Source organism: Cinclus cinclus, chromosome 22, assembly GCF_963662255.1.
Source record: "Cinclus cinclus chromosome 22, bCinCin1.1, whole genome shotgun sequence".
Lineage (NCBI taxonomy): Eukaryota > Metazoa > Chordata > Aves > Passeriformes > Cinclidae > Cinclus > Cinclus cinclus.
In genome coordinates this window covers 3,518,525-3,539,430 of record NC_085067.1, presented here as the reverse complement: position 1 = coordinate 3,539,430, position 20,906 = coordinate 3,518,525, and the positions used below count along the sequence as shown (strand labels likewise).

General features: G+C 45.3%; 1 protein-coding gene across 1 annotated transcript in view; it reads left to right on the top strand.

Moving 5' to 3' along the window:
* The window catches only part of PIGL (phosphatidylinositol glycan anchor biosynthesis class L), a 52,741-nt gene that overhangs the window by 21,736 nt on the left and 10,099 nt on the right, over window positions 1-20,906 (top strand). The window contains exons 3-4 of the mRNA XM_062507175.1: window positions 11,252-11,342; window positions 16,671-16,738. Of these exons, the coding sequence (XP_062363159.1) occupies window positions 11,252-11,342; window positions 16,671-16,738 (159 nt within the window). The remainder of the gene's footprint in view (window positions 1-11,251; window positions 11,343-16,670; window positions 16,739-20,906) is intronic.

Sequence of the window (20,906 nt, the reverse complement as noted above, 5' to 3'; positions counted from 1 at the left end):
TGAATATTTTGTTATCTGATCCTTCTGTGCCAAGTAAAGCATTGAACGAAGACATTTTGATTACAGTTCCATGCCAAGTCATGCCCCCTCTTCTAACCAGTCACATATTAACTCAATCTCATTGTAGTTGCAGACTCCTTGTACAGTAATTTCAGGGTTTCTCATTTCAGTGTTGCAATCTGTTTCTCTGCAATTGCCGTTTGCATTGAAATAATTCATTGCACATCCTCCCCTCCCTGCACATACATTCTATATTCTTTGTGTGTGACTGTAAGCATAACAAATCTTGTCTGAGTTCCACACCATTTTCTCATCTTTAATTGTTAATAATTAACTGAATTTTGTTTAATGTAGAAATGCTCATTATCTATTAGGATGAAGGATTGATGTTTTCCTATCAATCAGTTTTTAAATCTGAGCATTGAAAAGTCTGACAGTGCTTGAAAGAAGCAAATTTTGTTCCTATTTTGGGGTACAAAATGGCAGACGATAAAAGGGGGCAATTCATAATGGAAGTTGGTTGAATTCTTCATTAAGTCCATTCTACTTCTTGTCATTACATTGCATCAGCAAGATTTAAACCCTTCATTTTGGAGAAGGGTCACATCTGTAATAAATTATGGTCTCCATTATTTAAACAGTAGCATTGTTATAAATATTTTCTTCCTGTATTTCTGTTTCATAAGCCAAATACTCAGCATTTCTCTTCTTCTTGTAAGTAGCCACACGATGGGCTGCCAAGGCTGGTTTATCATTTGCCTTGGGAAAGGCACTGTATAATATTGCAGGATAAAACATTTGCAGGCAGAGGTTTGACCCGTGGGGGAGAGAGGTGAGGGCTTTGCAGGACTGGTGCCAAGAGTCTGAGGCTTGAAGAACTCCCACAGCTGCTCTCACCAGTGAGGGTCAGAGAACTGCAAGGAGCCTGTTCCTGCAGAAATGAGACTGAGCCACTGATCTGAACTGAAATTTGTGAGTGTTAAGATTTTTAGCCTGACCTAGCAAATTTCCTTTCTATTTTTTTTAATTATACTTTTATGTTTGGATATAGGGATAACTGGATGAACATGTGAAAGGCAGGTCTGGCGTCAAGGCACTGCTTTTCAGAGCAGTATCTGTAGGGTTCATTCTTGTGACAAGGAATTTGTCATAGCAAAGAAGATAAATCCACACAACCTCTTACTGAGAGTAGCAAGGTTTTACTGGAGAGCACATGAGTTTTTTTCCTTAAAGGAAGAGCAGCCAAGAGTATTGACACAAAGAGTCATCCAGAACTGTGTCATACAGAGCACAGTTAGGTGATGCAGAGGTCACACTTTGGCCCCTGGAAAATTTTGGGGGTACATTTAAACAGCTCCTTTGATGTTGGTGGTAATGGTGGATCATTTTCAACTGTAAATGTGTTTTCTGTCCAGTCCAAGTGCCCAGGAATCCTAGAGACTCTGCAGAGCACCACTAAGAGGCCTGTTGAAGGTTGGATTGTTGTTTGCCCCAGGCAGTGAAACATACTCACATATTCCTGGAGTGTTGTGTGGGTGCTGCAGCTCAGGGCTCTGTTCCAGGCTCTGCCCCTGACTCAGCTCTGCTGCCCCGGGCTCTCCAGGGAGAGTTACCTGAGCTCTTAATTCTCTCATTAGAAAATGTGGAGGTTATTATTCGCTCACTTCCCCATACCAGCATCACAGGGGTGTGAGATAATGAACATCTGTTAATGTGTGGAAATAAATGCTGTGGAAGTGCTGGAGCAGTAGCAGCACTCACACAGCGGTTTGGGAATCTGCAGCTTTTTCCTACGGGATTGTGCTGTAAGACTAAATCACCATTTTAGCAAGGCACCTGTGGAACACAGCACCCCTGTCTCCAAATCCCCCTCTGTTCCCTGGTAAATGCTCCCGAGTCCAGGGCTGGGGAAGTTCTGTGCAGTCCCGTGTAACCCAGGAACGTGCAGCTCATGGCACACAGCTCTTGTCCAGTGTTACGTGCCCAGCTCCAGTTCATTATCCTCACTCATCTGCCACTCATTACGGAAAAAATAAGGATACTGTTGTCTACAAAAATCGAATTTGTTACCCGGTGCGCAAATGGCACATTCGAGATAGACGTGGATTATTTATTTCTGAGTTGCCAAGCCTGGGTGCCAGGTGGAACTCCACAAATCAACCATCAGAACTTTTTACTATTTATACATTTTAGCAAACAAAGGGGTTTTTACATATTTCACATTTTGCTGCAATACAGTTCCCTCCTTTAAAGCGTCCCTGCTTTCCCCGTCCCCTCGCTGGATCCTTAGCGGGTTGATGTCGGGAGGACGAAGCCCCGCTCGCAGCCCCGCCGCCCTTCCCTTCTCCAGGCGCTGCGGGCGGCCCCCGCAGCTCGCCAAGAGCGAACCTCTGCCAGCCTTTGGCAGCGCTGGCCGGTCCTAGAAATCCGGCTGGCTGCTGGAGCGGCTGCCAGGAGCCTCCCTCGGGCCGTCATGTGAGCAGTGTAAACAGCCCGGCCGGGCGAGTGGGCGGCTCGGCGCTCGCCAGTGGGGCAGAGTTCAGTGGCTGCGGCGGGGTTACTGCCGAGCGCCCGGGGTTGCCATAGCGAGCATTGCATAACGCTGGCAGCGGCCCCGGCCACAAAGGGCCCCGCGTTCCTTCTGCTCGGTTTGTTCATTGTTGCCGAGGCCCGCTTTGCTGTCGCAAATGGAGTTCCAGGCATAGTTCCTGGCTGGGCTGCTGTGGGAGCTTTCAGTGGGAGCCGGGAGAGAGAGGAGCTTGCTGATGGAGCCCTGGAACCGGGGCATTCGCGCTGCCTGCAGGAGGGTTGTTTGCATGAGCAGAAATTTTGAATGCCACTAAAGTCTGTGGGAGTAAGAGAGGTGTTTAACTTCCTGATACATTGTCTTCTAAAAGGAAGTGATTTGATGTAGGACTGAAACTGGCACCCAGCTAGAGAGCCCAGGGCGTCTGAACATCAGCATTATGGGGGTATAGCATGACTCCAAGAATTAGTGCTCCCGTATCATTGCATAGATCAAATGGATTGCAGGAGATGGGAGCTTGTGGGAGGCTGAGAAGCCAGGAAACTTTTGGATGGAATTGGTAGAGGGAAGTTGGAACGTTGCAGCATGGGAAGCTGCCTTTGGAATTAGGCCATCATCCTCTGGAGATCTCTGCTGAAGTTGTATCTGCATTTACCTAAGTTCTGGCATGAGAAATCAATGTCCATGAAGTGACTATTCTGTGCTTTCCCTTTCTAGATGATTAATTAAAGTGGCTGAGAGATTGATTTGGCTACAATCTGTCTCTTGAGGTTTCTGACTGTAGTATTTTTGTTACGTGGAATAGACCAAGGTCTATCTCTTTGGTTGGAGTGATTATGCTTTTGGCTGTCCTGCTTTTTGAGGGTCTGGCCATTGAGTCAGTGGCAAAGTCCTGTTTGACTTCCATGGGCCAGAATCAGAACTGCAGTTTTGCCTATACAGTGTGGTATATTTATCATTCCAAGAGCAAATAGATTTAATATTAAGGTTGTGATGAAGGGTCACCAGGTTTATTTGGCATATGAAGGTTGTGGTATTTCAGTCATTTGCCTCTGAAAGATTTTGCTGGCTGCTGTGAGAGACTTTTTGTTCCTTCCTCTCAGGTTTATACCTTTTCCACTGTGAGGTCCCAGGAATGTTAGGATGCATGTGTGACCTTTTGTGTGGCAGAACTGCAGAGCAAAACTTGCTGAGTACAGCAGGGTATTGCCTTCTACCTGTGCTCTTACAGCTCTTCCACCAGGATAGTGAGTCCTCCTGCCCCAGTTTGGAACTGGAAGTCTGTCCTTGAGCCAGTGGTGCCAGGACTCATGTGAGCTGTACATGGCTTCTTGGCAAATGGCTTAACATACCCCGTCCCAAACTCTGCCCCACTGAGCTCTTCTTTTCTTCAAAGCATTTTACATAACAAAATAAACTAAGGGAGGAGTGAAATCCTGTGGTCTGCTCCTCAGAGAGTCCTGGTTTTGTTGGTGATTTGTATTTCAGTTTTAAAACATCAGTGGTGATTGTGGGATTGCTGGGCTTTTTGTTCTCAGTCAGGGCAACTTAGACTGTCAGGGCCCAGATGAATTCTGAGGCACTATAGCAAAGCCAACAATAATAATGAGGAATGATTGTGGCTGGGAGCTGTTCTGGGATCTGCCTGATCACTTCATCTGGGCCTAGTGATGCTCATTCCTCGCAGTGCTGATGGTGCTTTGGAGAAATATGGGCTGTGTCCTTCCCCTGTTATTGTCCAAAACATCAGAGTGGCACAGGAATCCCGAAGGGGTACAAATGGAGCCTGGGGAGTTAGTAGAGACCAGTCCACCTTTTTGGGATCAGGTCAGTCTATTCCTCCCCTGGGAACTGACACAGACAAGAGCAGATGGTTCTGGGAGTGTGATCTGAAATTCCCAAAGGCTGCTGTAATCCATATCTGCTGTTCAGGCTTTCCACTGAGCATTTCCATCCACCTTCCTGGCCTTAGGAAGGTGCTGAACTGCAATGCTGCTGCTTTGCCCAGGGGTTGTGCTCTTTGGGAATTGTGTCCCTCAGCTGCAGCATCCTGTGGTGACACCTACATGACTGTGACCAAAGCAAGGTGTCCAGTAGGTGACACACCCAGCCCCTGTCACGTGTTTTGGCAAATGGAGTCTCCATTGTTGGAATGACATTTGGCCCAGATGTCTCAGCTTTCTTACCTGCTCTGGAGAGCCTAGGGAATTTCGAACTTTAAATATTACTGTGCTTTCTGCTAAAAAGGTCAAGTCCCAAAGGAGTATTACTGGTATTTGCAGTAGAAATCAAAAGTTGTTTGTGATTACTCGATTTGGGAGCCCATCACTGTCTGGCACCAGCCTCAAAGGAAGTCCTGACTGTTGGAAATGTTATCCTTGTTGCAGAGCTCCTCAGCTCCAAATGGACAGAACTGTTCACCATAATTTTGGGGTTTTATGCAGTACTTTGTATATTTTGGACTAGACCTTCAAGTCAAGACCAAGATGTTGAACTTGATTCGATACCCCATGGGAAAACAGTATAAGGAGTAAAGGACAAGTTTGTGGGGATCACAGTACCCAGGATTGCTGAGACACATCTTAGATTTCCATCCAGAAATCAGAGAACAGATAGATCACTTTTCTTAGGAGGATCCAAAACTTCTTTACATAGGGGTAAACATAATTATTTCCATTTCACTGGTGTGAAGAGCAGAAGATAAAAATGTTGTGACTAAATATCAATTCAGAGATAATTGAGTTGAGTTTTGTTTCCTGTCTTACACAGCAAAGCCCGATGCCCTCTCCAAACTCTTTTTTTTAGGTTACTTTTTAAAATTAGCTTTAGCCATCATGTATTCTTCTATGTATTTCTGGTCTTGAAAGGAACCATCAATTGTTTTTGTTTGAAGACATTGAATATGAACTTGTTCCTACAGAGCTTTGTGCTGTAATTTATCATCAAGTTGCTGAGGCACAGACGTCAAATGAATACCAGATTTCAAATTATGATAAGCAATTGTGTCATCCCTGTGAATAGACATCAGTCTCTGCTAAGAAATCATCAATAATTCATTTAAAAAAAAATAAATGAGTACAGAGCCATTTGGATAGGTCTTTGCAAACAACCAGTCCTGTGTTCTGTCATAATTCCTGTGAATTTAAGCCCAAAGGATGCTTATTTCTTGAAGAGAAACACATGATCATGCCCAAGTCAAAAAAATGTGTTCCCTAAGGACCTAATTACCATTTCTCTTAGGGGAGGTGTGGAGGAAGTTGGAGTGTCACCTGTCAGGGTTTGTCCATGGCTCAGTGGGAACATGCAGAGCTCTCCCAGAGTATTTTACTGTTAATATTCCAGTCATTAACATCTTCCCCGCTTCCTTTACCCTCTACCTACACCAAACTCTGAGAATATTATTTCTAATCTTAAAATACAACTCTCAGAATAATTTGTATTTCTTTACTATGAGGAGAGGGAGGATGCTGCTGGTTTAAAAATTTCTTGAGCTTCTCTGTCGTAGGTGGCTTTTCATTTAATAGTTGGCATCCTGCTCAAGTCCATTTCTCTCCCAAATTGGAGGTTGTTACATTCCAATAAGCACACAGCATCTGTTCTCTGTAGAACATGATGTTGCAAGATGCTGATCATTTATCTAAGTGGGCTATTTTCAATTGAATCAGAGATGTACATGCAGCCTAACAGCAATAATTCCCTCCTGTCTGTAATTGCCCATTATAGGAAGAGGAATTTATAAATAGTTCTAACAGTCAGGATTTAGAGGCTGTGCTTCAAGACCTAGGGCTAGCCGGTCTTAGCTTATCTTAGCATAATCTCAAAAATAAAAATTCTCTGCTCTACTTTCAGAGCATGAAATAATTTCTGTTTACACAGTTTTTTCAATTACTTTGATGCTGTGATATAAAGGTCACTGATTGCCTCTAGTCATCACATGGCTTTTTCACTAATTGTGCACTCACGTCATTTTGTTCTGTGGGATCTCTTGCTTCTTGATCCAGTTTCATTGCCCAGATGTTCATTTCATACAGTTATAACTTTATACAAAGGGCATCCTCTGTTCCAGCAAACACACTGTGGTCATTGTTCCCAGCTGGGAGCCTCGTGCACAGCAGCTCACCTGCTTCCACCATCTACCCACTGACCTTTGGGCTGATTTAATGTAAAATCAGACACTGGGGATAAGGAGAAATTATGCCAGAAAGTTTCCTGGTCCCTAGCCTTGGACTGATAAAGGTTGTGCTGCAGGATAAAAAGGCAATAAGAAATGGGAAAGCTCTTTCGTCTTGACCCTTTTAGTGTGTAGTGGGATGGAAAATTACATGGACACCTTGAAAGTTTTGCACTGGTGTGTTGAAATGTGTCATTCTGTTGCCTGCTCCCTATAAAAGCCACCCACAAAGGTTTCATGTCAGGGCAGAGAGGTTCCTGCTGGTCCCCATGGGGTGACTTTCAGGTAAGCAGAGTCCCCCAGGGCCTGGGGATTTCCCAGCTCACAGATTTCCAGAGGGTCAGATCTCAAGGTTATCCCATTGCCCATTTGCTGTTTGTGGAGCCACGTGGCCATCACACAGACCAGCTGTTGGGTTTAACTTAACCTTTAGAGCAGTCATGAGAGCTTAGTTCATGAGCAGAATAAATTACACGGAAGGCTTCAAGAGAGGATTGTCCATCTGAATGCACTGGCTGCTGCTGAAAGCTCTGTGGAAGATGAGCAGTGGAAAATTGAGCGGGGATTGAGCAGTCTATCATGTAAGGAGGGTATAACTTGGCAATATATATCTGTGAAGGCTTTGAAATCTCTACCTTGGCCAAAAGTGACCTCCCAAATGGCAGGAATCTGGTCATCTTGAGTACAAATGTTCCTAGAAAGATGACCCTACAAACTGTGCTGGCTGCTGGCAGGGCCAGCAGTGCTGGCAAAGTACAGCATGTTCCAATGGCCAGGTTGAGGTGGGAGAGCAGCTCCAGCCCAGGGCAGGCAGAGGAGGAGGCCTGGAGAGGAGCTGGCACAGGCAGTGATTTTTGACGTCTCTCCTTCTCAGCTGTGAGGCTGCTGGGCCAAACCTGCACAAAGGTGGGATGGTGGCTTATGCTGATGTGATTTGCTGTGGGCCCTTGTAGCTCCACACAAGGGTGCTCCAGGATAACCAGGACATCCACTGCATCCTTCCTGGGCAAACCTTGGGAAGGGGAGCTGCAGATGCCAGTGTCTGCTCTTTTCAGCTTGGCAGGGAAGAAAGCAAAGGAGCAAGTTGGAGAAAAACAGGGGTCTTGTCTGGTCCTTGCTACCAGTGGATGGATACATTGGAAGGTGCAGGATTTTGTTTTCTGAGCATGATGTTTCCTGTGGCTGCTGAAATCAGTGAGCAGACAGACCCTTCTCCACACTGCAGCATCTGCAGTACCATAATTCTCCATTTCCTTCTCTTGAGGCTGCAGATCCCTTGGCACAGCTGTAAATTCCCTGTACAGTGCACAGCATGAGTTTCACTGAAAACTCCTGGGAGGACTCCTCTGGAGCTTAATTACATTGAAAATATTTTTTTTTTCTCCTATGCATCTCCCTGTATTTCCCTGCATCCAAGCAGCCACCTGCATTCAATATCAGACACGTGGAATCCAATAAACATCCCTTCCAGACCATAATAGTTTGATGGAAATATGGCAAAGTGCCCAAACCCCTGTGCCCTTCCCACAGCCCCCTCCAGCAGCATGACCTGGGAGGCCTCCGGTGCAGGATTTATGTCTTGATGTGTGGCAGTGACTGACAGCAGCAACAAGGAGCTCTCTGGGGCAGAGGACAGGGAGGGGAACATGTCTCCTGGGATGAGCTCGTCTGCTCCAGGGAATGTGCTAATTTTCACTCCTTTATAGTCCTTTATCTCAGCCCTTTGACCTTGAGCTCAGGGGCTTTATCAGCCTTAGCCAGAAAGGCAGCATGCAGTTAACCACTGGAATGCTGAATGTTTCTCATACAAAGGTAAAATCAATGAATGCAGCTTATTTTAATAGTGCAGCACTTCGGAGGACTGTTCAGATTTGGGGAGAACCTGTTTATGATATTAGGAAAAGTATTTTTCTCATGTATGATTTTGTGAGCAGTTTTCAAAGTCTGATGTCCCTTCAGAGTTCCCTGGGCATGTGGAGACCTCCTGTAAGCCTGCCCCGTGTGCTTGGCTCTGTATGAACTCAGTTTTCTTCATCACCTTTTCATCCTTATTGTACCCAGTTATTGATATCCAGAGCACAGGCAGAAAATTACTGGTCTCGTGCTTTGTGTGAGTCCCTTACTATCATGGGAATACATTTCCAACTCCATAAAGTATTATACAAACTCTTGCCATAAAAGAAAAGTCACTTCCTGGAGCAGTCTAGATGAATGTATTTATTTTCAGTTCTGCTGTTGACTTCTCTGGGTGACTCTGGGTTTGTCATTTAGCCATGTGTAAGTTTTTGTGTTTGCAGAATGAGCTGGGAATACTTCCTTGGACCATCGTGGTTATGAATGTGTTAGGAATGCATTTCTGTGCATGTGTCTCTTGTTTGGCAAGATCATCTTCTCTTCTGTACCTGACAAATCTGATGCAAGAAGAATATTTCCTTTTCTTTACTGCCAGAAAGTGGTCTCTCTATGACCAACAGTAATTGGGTGGAAGCAGAATTTTAGGTAGAATATTCCTGCTTAATCAGTTCAGTGTTGATGGAGTTAATTTGCTCATGCCTTCAGATTGTTTTGTTTCCAGGGATTCTAAACCGTTGCCTCCAGCTGTTCATTTCCATTGACGAGGATGATCTTTATCTGTCTAAACTAGTTAAAACCTGCTCCACTACCCAGCAGCCTTTTTGGAGACAGCCCAATAAAGCTGAGTGCAGTGGCTATGACACCAAAGCCTCCTGGACATCATAAATTCCAAGCCCTACTTTTTTTTCCTGACCTCTTACTGTTGGAGCACCCTTCCTGTTTTAATGGGACTCTTCACTTCCTCCATTTAAGCCCTGTCCAAAAGGGGGAATGGTATTTGCACTGTAAGTGATCAGTGTAAGAATCCCTGTTCCACTAATCTGCTGCTTTAACATTATCAGATTAAGGCTTGACAGACCTTGAAGGTATCATTCAAACAACTGAAGCACTGTCAGACTTGCACTTGGACTCAGTGTGGTTGTTTCTTGGGATGTTTTAGGTGAATCATATTTATAAATATGCTCAGATTAAGGCTTGTTGTGACATGCTGAGACCTGTCATACCTTCAGGGTCACCAGGGCCACTTCCTCCTCAAACAGGAGGTGTGAAAGTTTGTGTGTGAGCAGGTGAGATGCAGGTTTGTTAAGCTGATGGGGCAGCCACCAGATGCACCAGGACATCTTTCCAGTGGTGAAATTCAGGTGTCTGGTGTCCATGAGGCAGAGATACTGTCTGTACCAACAGCTCAAAACTTTGTTGCTGTAGTGCTGCTAGAGGGACCAGAGCTGGAATGTGTAGCCTGGTTTAGGGACTCCTTCCCTTGTGCTGCAAATAATTCGCATTATTTGTGCCTGAGCTGAACAGGAACACGTAACACAACTGGGAAAATCTAATGGTCAGTTTGGACATAAAGCTCTTCCTTCCACTCCAACTACTGCTAACAGCAGTGGGAAAATCTGTGGCCAGAAGACCTCTCCTGAAAACCCAGGCTGAGGTTTATTTTGGGATGTGCCAAGGAGACATTTCCCTGTAGTTTTGCTGCAGATGTTGCTGTCCCTGCAGTCTGGGGAGGGAGCAGTGTTGGGATGTGGCTCCTGCTCTCTGCTGCAAACAGCTGGATCAATTCAGCTCCAGGCCCCTGTGTCTGTGGGAGAATGCTGTGTAGTCATTTTGCTGCTGAACCACATCATGGCAATTATCAGACTTCCAGAGCAGGGAAAAGGTCTTAAAAAAAGACCAGTTTAACATGTCATTACTGGGCTTTAGCAGCTGTGTGTTATCCTATTGTTTCTAATAACCTTTGCAGCTTTGTGAGCAATGTTTTCTTGGCTTTATTCAAACATAATGGCTGGTGGAGGGGGGGGGTCACATTCAGCTCTCAGTTGTGTAAATATGGAATGTTCTCTTGGCTGTCTGGTGATATTTTGCATTTGGCTTATGGTCCCTGCCCCTAGAATCCTGCAATCCAAAATACCCAGGCAGAGAGTTCAGTCACAGTATGCTCTGCATACCAGCTGGGTATGCAAAGCACAAAATAAACACATGAACAGTTACTATCAAATCCAAGCCATATAATTACAACTTTACTGTCCTCTGGTTGTGGATAATGGATTATTCCTGAATAAACGACAGCAGGAGTTTGTTTGGTACCTTCCCAGTGTAATTTACCAGTAGATTATGATTGGGAGGTCTTTCAGAAAAATGTGTTTTTAAAGGAGTTTTAAATTTGATTGGGATAAATCAAGAAAAAGAATTTACAAAATAGATGTTGCTTGAAGTAAAGCAGTCACAAAGTCAGCCTTGATGGTAAGAGGAAAGGCAGACCTTGGCAAATCCATGAGGAGCGTATTGGAACTGCTCTTTCTCATTCAACCCTCCAGTATCCAAGCTTGTAAGACTCTTAAATAAGGTTCAGTGATTGTATATGGTAAATAAATGTATCTTGATTTCATTCTGTGATTAAGATGATCTCTCTCTTCCAGAGTGGTCATTACAAAGTTCTCAGCAGTGAAGTGACTGATTGCCCTTCTCATTTTCAGGGATCTTCCAGACAATCCTGCTGTGGAGTGGGACACTCAGCTCCTCGCCACCCTTGTCCTGAAGCACATAGAAGCCAAGAACATCAACCTGGTAATGTGACACTCTGCAGCACAGGCAAATGCCACATTACTCCTGAGCCAGTGTTCTGGGCGTTGCCTTTCTGGAAGCTTTCTTTGGAGTCTCTAAGGTTAGGATGTATCTTCTCTCTCAGGAGAGCTTTCTTTGCCTCCCAGTGAATAATGAACAGTGGAGGAATTTCGCTTTTCTAACTTTTCAAATGGTTTCTGTATTTTAAAGTAACCATGTGGTGGTGGAGAGAGCCCGTTTGGGCTTTAGACTTGGGTTTAGGCTTAGATTTGAAGCCCATTGGCAGATGTGTGTTAGAGAGCTTGATTAGCAGGGTTATAGGTCAGGACTGAAGAATACTAAAGTGGAGAGATTTCCTGGCATTGGAATAGTTTGGGTTTTTTTCCCACAGAACAGGAATAAGGGCCTGAGCATGGAAAGAGTTGTGTTCTGTTCTTCTCTGTTGAACCCTGCTTTGATCAGGCATGGCACTGTCACACACTGATTAGCAGCAAAATCACGAAACTCTCAAAGCCTTTCAGCACTTCACAAAACAAGAAACCACATCTCCTGTAGCATGAAAGCCCCATGAGCACAAAACCAGCATCATGCATCCAACTTTGTACTGATTTTGAGGCTAATTTTCCATGAAATTCATTGCTGTGCACAGAGACAAATGCAGTTTTCCTGGACTCCTTCTGTGCCTTTTGGCCCCCTGAATAGATAGGTTTTAATCGAATGTGAAAGCTCCATACACAGGAGGATTTGTATTGCATGTTTGTGACTCTCAGGGGCACAGGGACAAGTGCACCAAAACCCCAGAAGAAATTCTGAAAACACCAGAACTTCTCTGGATGGTTAGGAAGGATTAAATCTTTGCCTCAGGGAAAATTAAACTCCAGCAGTTTGTGCTGGGGGGAGGCTGGAGTCTGCCCCTGACAGAGCTGAGCTGAGCAGTGAAATGTTTGAAGAGCGGGAAACATTCCTGGGTATGGTGCTGGCCCTGCCAGGATGGAAGCCCAGCATTCCCATCAGCTCTTCCCTGAGCAGCACTGAGGACAAATCACTGCAGCAGGACACAGCAGCAGCACCAAGGGCAGCTGGAGCAGCTTCTCAGGGCTGCTGGTAATGAACTGCTCTGGAAATGTTCATTATTTGAAGTGTCTCAAACACGGGTCTCATGTGTTTGCTGTAATACCATTCATTTAGGATCTGACTGAATTTGCCCACAACAAGGAGAGAAGCACCTAATTACCTTTGTTAAACATCCTGCAATTTAAAACTTCAGAGCTTACTCTCTGTGATATCTCTGCTGTCCTAAACCAACAGCCTTGCCTTGAAAGGTAAACTGAGCCCATTTTTAACTAATGTTGAAATTGATAGAATTGGCTGAAAAAAACAAAAATTAACAGAGTTTCAGACCAACTCAATGGAGTCAACATGACTGGGAGGTGTGTATTGTTGTACCTATGCCAGTGGGAAAACTTTCCCCAGTTTTCCCAGTAGTCACAGCATCGACAACGGTATCTTCATTATCTTTATTTACAGAACATGTTGTGTGCCATTTGGCAGTGGAGCAGGGGCTGCAATTCCAGCATGTCTGAAAGGAAGGATTACGAGGCAAGAAGTCCCACATGTTCTGTGTAGTTTCCTTCTATTACATGGTTACTCATTTGTTCAATTGCCCTGGAAGTCCAGGAGTAGCTCAATCTTTTTGGGAGATACAGGGACATATTTCATCCAAGCTCTACATTAAATAGTGCAGACACAGAAATTAATGGATGGTGTACTCAAAGCCAAAACTAATTTATAGACTTTGGAAATTATTTCCTGCCTGATGGAATTACACGCAAAAGCCAATGTTGCAGGGAGAGGCAGCCAAGGCTGCTCTGTCTTGATCCAGATTAGAAAGTGTTTGGTGTGTAAAAAAAGGAGTTACATAGTATTGTGTGAGCTCCAGGCAGGCTATTGTTGCTCCTAAATCAGACACAAAAGACATCTCCAAACTCAGAAGGAACTCAAAGGGAGTTTGTATCTCACTGGCCTCTAGGAATGTAAGGAGAGATGCTCAGGGGAAGGCCATGAGAAGTGGAGTTGCTTGCTGTGGCATTTTAAGGGATGGCCCTTGTTAAAAAGCAGAGACCTTTGTGTCCCCACAGCAGATGTGTGCTGTGTTTGAAGCACTGCATGACACCTGAGAGAGGAGAACCTCAGCTTTGAGGTGTGGGGAGGGATCATGGACTCCAGGCCTCTGAGGAATTTTCTCTTCTGCTGGTAAGTGAGTAATTTCCTCTGTGCTCTCCCCTCTCCGGAAGGGATTTCTGGACCTGTTTGTCTTGGCTGCTCCTCTGGCTTCCACTAGTGAAAGCTCCATTTCCTGAATACCAAGGTCACCCAGAAGAAAAACCAGCAAGAGCAGCAGCTCCCATTTCAGAACAGGTGTGGGGAGGGAACTCCTCTTGCCCTAAAGATTTCATTGAGCAATAATTTCCACATGAAGTATATTTACTATCCCAGCCTTTCGCTCCCAGAACTGGCTAAGCCTGTTTTGAACCCAGACACTTTCAAGATGTTCAGGTTTTCTCATCCTGTTCTGATTGTTTGCTTGATTTCATCATCAGCCTGGTGTAGGTCAGGAGTTAACAGCCAGCAGAGCAGGAGATGCACCATGTGGAAGCAGCAAATGCTCCCGTGTGAAAATACCTTCAGCATGTGAGAAAGAAATTCAAATTCCTTATCAATGAAATGAATCCCTGAAGCCAGAGGGATTGATTTACATGTGATTGCTGCCTGCTTCAAGTCATGAGCAGCACAGTGGTGCTGTGGAATCAGAGCCCTGTTAGTTGACTTATATAAATATTTAGATGATATATTTAGGGTGGGACATCCCTGCTGTCCCAGAGCCAGATGTGTGCTGAGAGGGATCAGACAAAGGCAATGCCACCTTGGCCAAGTCACTGTGCACATACCTTGAGAATTATACTTAAAAATTCCTTTATTTGAAGAGAACAGGCAATTCAGGTGTAAATGTCCGAACAGTAAACTGGATTAAGGAATTGAAAATGGGCTCAGTAGTCTCTTCAGCTGGTTCAGTTGTTACATAAGCTCAGCAGCTTCTATTTCAAAACAGATGTGGAGAAGAAAAACCTCCAAAGGTGTTTCTGAACAGATAATTCCCATGTCAAGAATATTTCCTAACCCAGCCTTGTTGCTCCCACAGTTGGCCCAAGCCAGTTTTGTAAAAACAATGATTAGTTTATTTAGTCTGCTCACTGAAGTCTCTTATCTCAGTCTTCTGGTTTGTTCTCTAGTAACCTCCACAGAAGAAAAAATGTGTGTTTTGGCTTGTCTGGGGTTTTTAGCTTGATTTCCTAAGGAAACAGGAATAATGCAGTTATATTTATATGTATGTGCGCATGCATGTTTCAAAAAGCTTTACAGCCCATTGGCTAATTTCAACCACGTTTGACAGCAGGGTACTGCTCTTAAAAATATTCTGTTTGTACAGGTTACTTGAAAATCAGGGACCAGGCAGAAGAGACAAACCATCTCTCTGTCCCTGTTGAGTAAAAAATTCAGCCCTTATCAGACTCACACTGTTATTCACCTGAACAGGAATTTATTCTGCCTGCAGTGAGTAGGGTACGTTGTCATCTTAGGGACGTACCACTCTTAGTAGGAGTGACTTCAGAGCGTGTTTATTTCTATCTGTAAAGTCCAGGGTGCTGTGCTCAGCCTGAGCTGTGCTGAATTTCAGGTGTTTCCAGATGAGCTCCTCCAAAAGCTGATATCCATGGGGAAGGCTCAGCACCGTGGCAGGCCCTGCAGAGCTCTCTGGTACTGCTGATGTGCAGCAGCAGCAGCAGCAGCCAAGGTTAAACACATCCTTTTTGTCCTTATAAAATAGTAGTTGACAAAAAAATGCGTCTTTGTACGTGAATGAAACCAATTTTGGTCTCACCAGTTCCTGCCAGCAAAGAGCAACCTGGTGCTTGCTGGCAGCCACTGGGCAAAGTGGAAAGTCTAACTGTGGGCTTGTCCTGAGTGGGTGGGTTTAAAGCAGGCCTGTGTGAAGTTCGTGGGTTTTGAAACATTTCTTATCACTGTCTTTGTGTATCCTCTCCCTCTTGACTCAATACCCTGTGTCTGAGAGGGCCTCTCTGCTGGAGGGTGGAGGAGAAAGTTGCAGTTGCAGGAGGGGCACGGTGGCTTTTGATCTTCCCCTGATCTCTAACCCAGTGCTCCAGGCCCTGCATATAAAATAGATTTTGAGAAGGGAGGTGCAGTGAGTGAGCAAGGCTGTAGCACTTCCTTCCCTGAAGAGAGAACGAGCTGGCAAGGAAACAAACATTGCCTGAAACGTGGGAGTTGATGATTTCTTCCTGGTCCCAGAGAAGGGAGCTATGGAGAGCTCTGCTACTGGGCCTCTCCCAGAGCAAGCACTGAGCTTTGCACTGTCCAGGGACTGTCACTGCCTGGAAAGAGGATGGGCACACATTCCCTGTCCACTCTACAATCTGTGCTGCCAGTTTGGTTGCTTGGTTGGAACTGGGAGAATTAAGTGCCAATTGCAGAGCCCCACAGAGGGAGTGAGTCCCCGGGGTGATGCTTCAGCCCTGACACACTGTTAATGGGTCTAACACAGGAGTGTTCTATGCTCTGGACAGTGCCTGGTCACTGCTGTGTTCACACATTGCTTCTGCACTTTGGAGTTCCCATTTCTCCCTGCAGAGAATCAATTAACAGTACGATCTCATTCAGTAAAAAGCCTGATTTGGTTGTACGAAAGTGCATTCAGATTGTTTAAAAAGGCTGCTTCTCCTATCAGATTATTTTATCACTGTGTTATTCTGTGGTGAAGCCTCATTACATCCAGGACAGTCATACAGGCTTGTGTGGCTCTTGTTGCAGCAATGTCCTGATTCACAGCACAGCAAAGCAGAACTTCACCCTGTCATCCACAGGCACTAGAGGATGTTCTCAGATCCAGGAGAGAGTGATTCACAGAGCTGGACCTCTGGGGTCAGGAGCACATTTGCAACAGATCATTTTGAAAGTGACCTTTTGCCCTGGTAATAAGTAACAAGTGCATCCTGCCAGTGGGGGCACGATCTTTGTCATCTTTCTGTTGTTCAAGCTGTTAGGCTGTGCAGTCATCTAGTTCCAGAGTGGCTTGTTTGTTTGGTTGTGTTTCTGTGGCATGAGGAGTTCACACACAAGGCCTCATTGTGCAACACATAAACAACTCGTTAGACACAACAGGCTGGAACAGGGCTTGGATGTCAAATTTGGGAACTGCACAGGCTCCTCCTCCTGCTTCTAAATGCTTCTTGTTGTGTGGTTTTATTGCAGGTGGTGACGTTTGATTCAGGAGGAGTGAGTGGCCATGCCAACCACATCTCTCTTTACTCTGCTGTCAGGTACGTCTGCAAACTTCTCTGGGTTCCTCCCTGGCCTGGTGCAGGGCCATGGTGGTGCTGCTGTGGAAGCAGAACCAGGGGCAGTGTTCACTTCACTGCTCCAGCTCAGTGCCAGGCTGTGGGATGTGACACTGTCTGCAGAAACTGCCACAGCTCTGGAAATAACCAACAGCATCTTTTCATGTTCCATCAGCTGGCACCTTGCCAGTCTCCCTTTCACTGGGCCCTCTTTGCTCTTCCTGTCTTTGATCCCACTAAAATAAGCCACAGATAACTTTGCACTTCTGCTTTGAGGAGAGTGTGTGAATCCCTGATGCCTGAGCTGGTGGCAGGTGGGTTTTGGAAAGTTCTTCACTGGAGGATGTTGCCATCTTGTCCACATACCTGAATTTACTTCTCTGTCCCAAGAACATTGCTCTTTAACTGGAGCTGTCCCTATTTACCACTTTTAGGATTAGTTCCTACACCATTTTATTCCTTACATTATGGGACCCTCTGTGCTGGTGAGGTTAATAGACAAAAATCCCTTTATTAAATCACTTTTTAATAAAGTGATTAAAATCACTTCTAATAAAGACTGCTGGCAAAACAGACACTGTATTTTACTTTTACCCTCTGCTCATTCAGACCCCACTATGTCCTAGAGAGATCTCCTCCAGAGCTACTCCTGCCTTTCCCAGGCATGAGAAGAACTCTTTGCAAGTATAGCTTTGTATTTATAGCACCCATTTGTTTTCTGAATCATCTGTGCAATTCAAATAAACAAATTCTTCTGGCTCTCCTTGCTGACAACATCACAGTGATTTGCTTTTCTCCTGCCTGGAGAAAGCTGCAGTGCCACAGAACCCATACTGGGACCTTCAGCTCCTCTGGGAAGATGCTGAGAGCTTTGATAGCTGGAATTCAGTGTTAGAGGGGGATCATGGCTTTTCCCAGCAACTTCTGAAATAGCTTAGCAGAGGAGGGGGGTGGAGTTAAAGCAAGCAGTGCCTTTGGGCTGAGTGTGGAGATGGTGTCAGGCACAGTTTGAGGAGTGAGCAGAGGCTGATGACCAGTGCTCACACCACTGGCACAGAGGGCCTGTGTTTGCCCACTCAGCTATATGACCTACCAAGAGGAATGAAAGGCAGGTTGTTAGGTGTCCTCCTCCACCCTGAAGAGATCATGGGAAAACAAGTTAGCAACTGAGTTATATATGATAAATTTAAGGAAAACTCTTGATTGTGATCCCAGTTCTACTCTTGTCTTACTTTGTGGCTGTGCAGAAATCACTTTCCCACCTTCATGCTTTGTTTCCTGTGTGTGCACAGGGGATTTAACCTCTTCTTGTCTCAGAGCATGCTACCAGGAAATGCTCATTGTCTACAATTCCCTTGAACCCAGAGCTTTGCATTGGTCCTCAGCTAGAGCAGAACATTGGACTGATGAGATCCGTGCTGATAGGGACACCAGAGCACGAGCAATTCTCATTAACTAAAGGCTGGTTTGTGTCTTGTCTCCCTTCCAGTCCTGAATCAGCAGAATTAATCATGGTAGCCCCATCATCTGCATGTGGCAAGAGTGATGCCGTGGCTGCTGAAAGGTTAAGTTTATTTTTAGTGGCTTGCTTGCCCTCATTATTTTTCAGTTTGTGTTATGGAGGAAGTAGAGCGTGACTGTATCACTCCTGACTCTCAGTGCCCTGATGAGTTCTCACATGTTGGCCAGTACAGACAGCTCTGGGAGCATGAACTGAGGCTTCTCCTGTCCCCCTGTGCCAGCAGAGCTCTGCAGAGCAGCAGTGCTGCCCCTGGGGCCCCACTGCTACATTGCAAGAGAAAGGCAAACGACCTCTCCCCTCCAGGTACCACCTGCAATGTATTTATTAACCATCTTTAAACAAGTCCTGCAGGGTTCTGCCTCCCCTGTGAAAAGTGGAGGAAAGGATGAAGCAGGGGGCTGGTGCAGTTTTGGATGCTCCCAGTCTCTGGGAGACAGGCTTGTGTCCACTTCCATGAGATTACTTTCTGCAAGAGCAGGGGTAGAACAAGCTCTGTGACCCCTCCCACAAATTCTCACTTCAGGAGGTGCAAATTAGTGAACAGCTTTAAGGAATTAAACACTTCAGGACATGGCCATAGCTGAGCAGATGTTCAGTATTGTCTGCTAAGTGCATAAATATTCTTTCCAGTGTCTGGAACAGAGGTTATCTTCAAAGAAGCAAGAACTACTCAGAAGAAATGAGCTTTTTCCCTTGCAGCAGCCTTCCTCCTGACAGCTTGCAAGAGTCCAGCTGCTGCTGTGTGCCTGCCTGGCCTTCAGATCTGGGAGGAACTGGGAAATGCCAAGGTTTGAGGATGGATTTGTTCTTCTGCAAGGGAAAAATAAGAAAAAAACAGGATGGGAGAGGAACATAAATTGCTGTTTGATTTCAGTCTCCCCTAGGAGTATTTCAGTTCTGGCTTCCAGACAGAAAAAAAGCCAAACGCAAGAAAAACCCACTGCAGCAAAGCAGGGAGAACTGAAAGCAATCTTCTGTAGCTTGGTTTGGCAACATCATCCTCTCTTATCCCCCAAAACAGGAGCTTTCCCTGTGGCCATGGGAGGTTGGATCCTTTACACTCATCCACAAGGAAGAGCAGGTCTGGAGTGACATCCAGGTCACTTTATTCCCCTTCAGCATTTGGCTAGTCACTAGGCACTGTGGTAATGAGCTTGGTAAATACTGTGTGACAGGAATATTGGAGAACCTCTCTTTCCTGCACTCTGAAATGATAGTGCCTGCACTGAGATCACATGTAACATCAAGGTGGTTTAGTTTTGCATGAGTCACTGTGCATTTTGATTTTAAACAACACCTCTTGCCCAGGAGCCTGGCAAATGGAGGGCTGTCGGGTTTGTTGTTGTTTGCTTAGGATGGAGAGGAATCATCTTTGTGAGGAGGAGGAGGAAGGACTGTGCCACTTGTTTTCTTTAGTGAGCTATCAAATCCATTTCATCTCAGCTAGAATAGAAAAGAATAGTCTTGTCTGCTTAGGGCAGAGCAAACTGAGTGGAAAATAGGAGCTGCTATATTTAACCACTGTGCATTATGTTGTTATAGCAACTGCATCCATAAAACTTCTATCAATGATGCCATATAAAAAGCTACATCAAGGAATCATTAGCTGAGCCTATTCTCGTCAATTCCATTTGGAAAAACACCTCTCAGTCCTGCAGGATGTTTTTTAACATTTGCCAACTCTGTGGCAGGTTGTAAATGAGGCTGTGCAGAGATAATATTTGGGAGCTTTATCACTCAGCAGTTGATTAGGATGCAGCCTGAGTGCCACCAATTCCTTGTTACACTTCTGTGTCCCAGCCTGGTCATTGAATGCCCCATTCCTGAATGCCATGGACATTGTGCAGAAGGGCTGCACTGAGGCCAAGGTTGGTTAAATGCCAGCTGCAAATCTGTGTATGGAAACAAAGAGCAGAGCAGTGTCCAGCCAATCCCACTTGGTGGGAGCCATTCTCAGAGGCCACCAACTGCATCCACCCCAACAAAGCACAGTTCTGCTCTGAATTTCTGTTGAATTTCCAAGGCCAGGTCTTAAAGGACAGGGAGGAAGCTGGGTTTGGGTGATTAGCTTGATAACAGTGAATAATATCCCATTTACCATTTTTATTTGGTGCCTTCTTACAATGTGGGGCTGGAAGATCTCTCCTTTCAGCAGCTGCAGCCCATGCATTTCTCACTTGTTTCACTGATTTTAAATGTCCTGGGGGAACTTATGGGTGATGGCCTGTGGTTGCAGCCAGATTGTCCCCATAAGGCTGAGACAGAACTCTACTCTGCTGTCTATCCTTGAGACTTCCCCTCAAAGTTCTATGCCCTGGCATATATCCCATAGCTGGGTGTGTAGTTCTAGATTTTATCTCATTCCTTTATCCCTTTCCCTCATTCGTTAATTTGACCAAGTTCATTCATCCCAGTGCCCTTCCATGACACTGTTGATAGCCAGTAGGATTAAAATTGAGCATGGAGCACCAGCACAGAAGGGGATTCCCCATAAAGAAGGTTTTGGTTTTTTTTCCCCAAAGGAACATACTCAAGGAGTGTCCTTCCTTGTCACTGCTGGCAGTGAGGGGAGCAGTGACACTGCACATTCTTGTCCCAGACACTGCAAGGCCCAAAGCACAGAGCCAC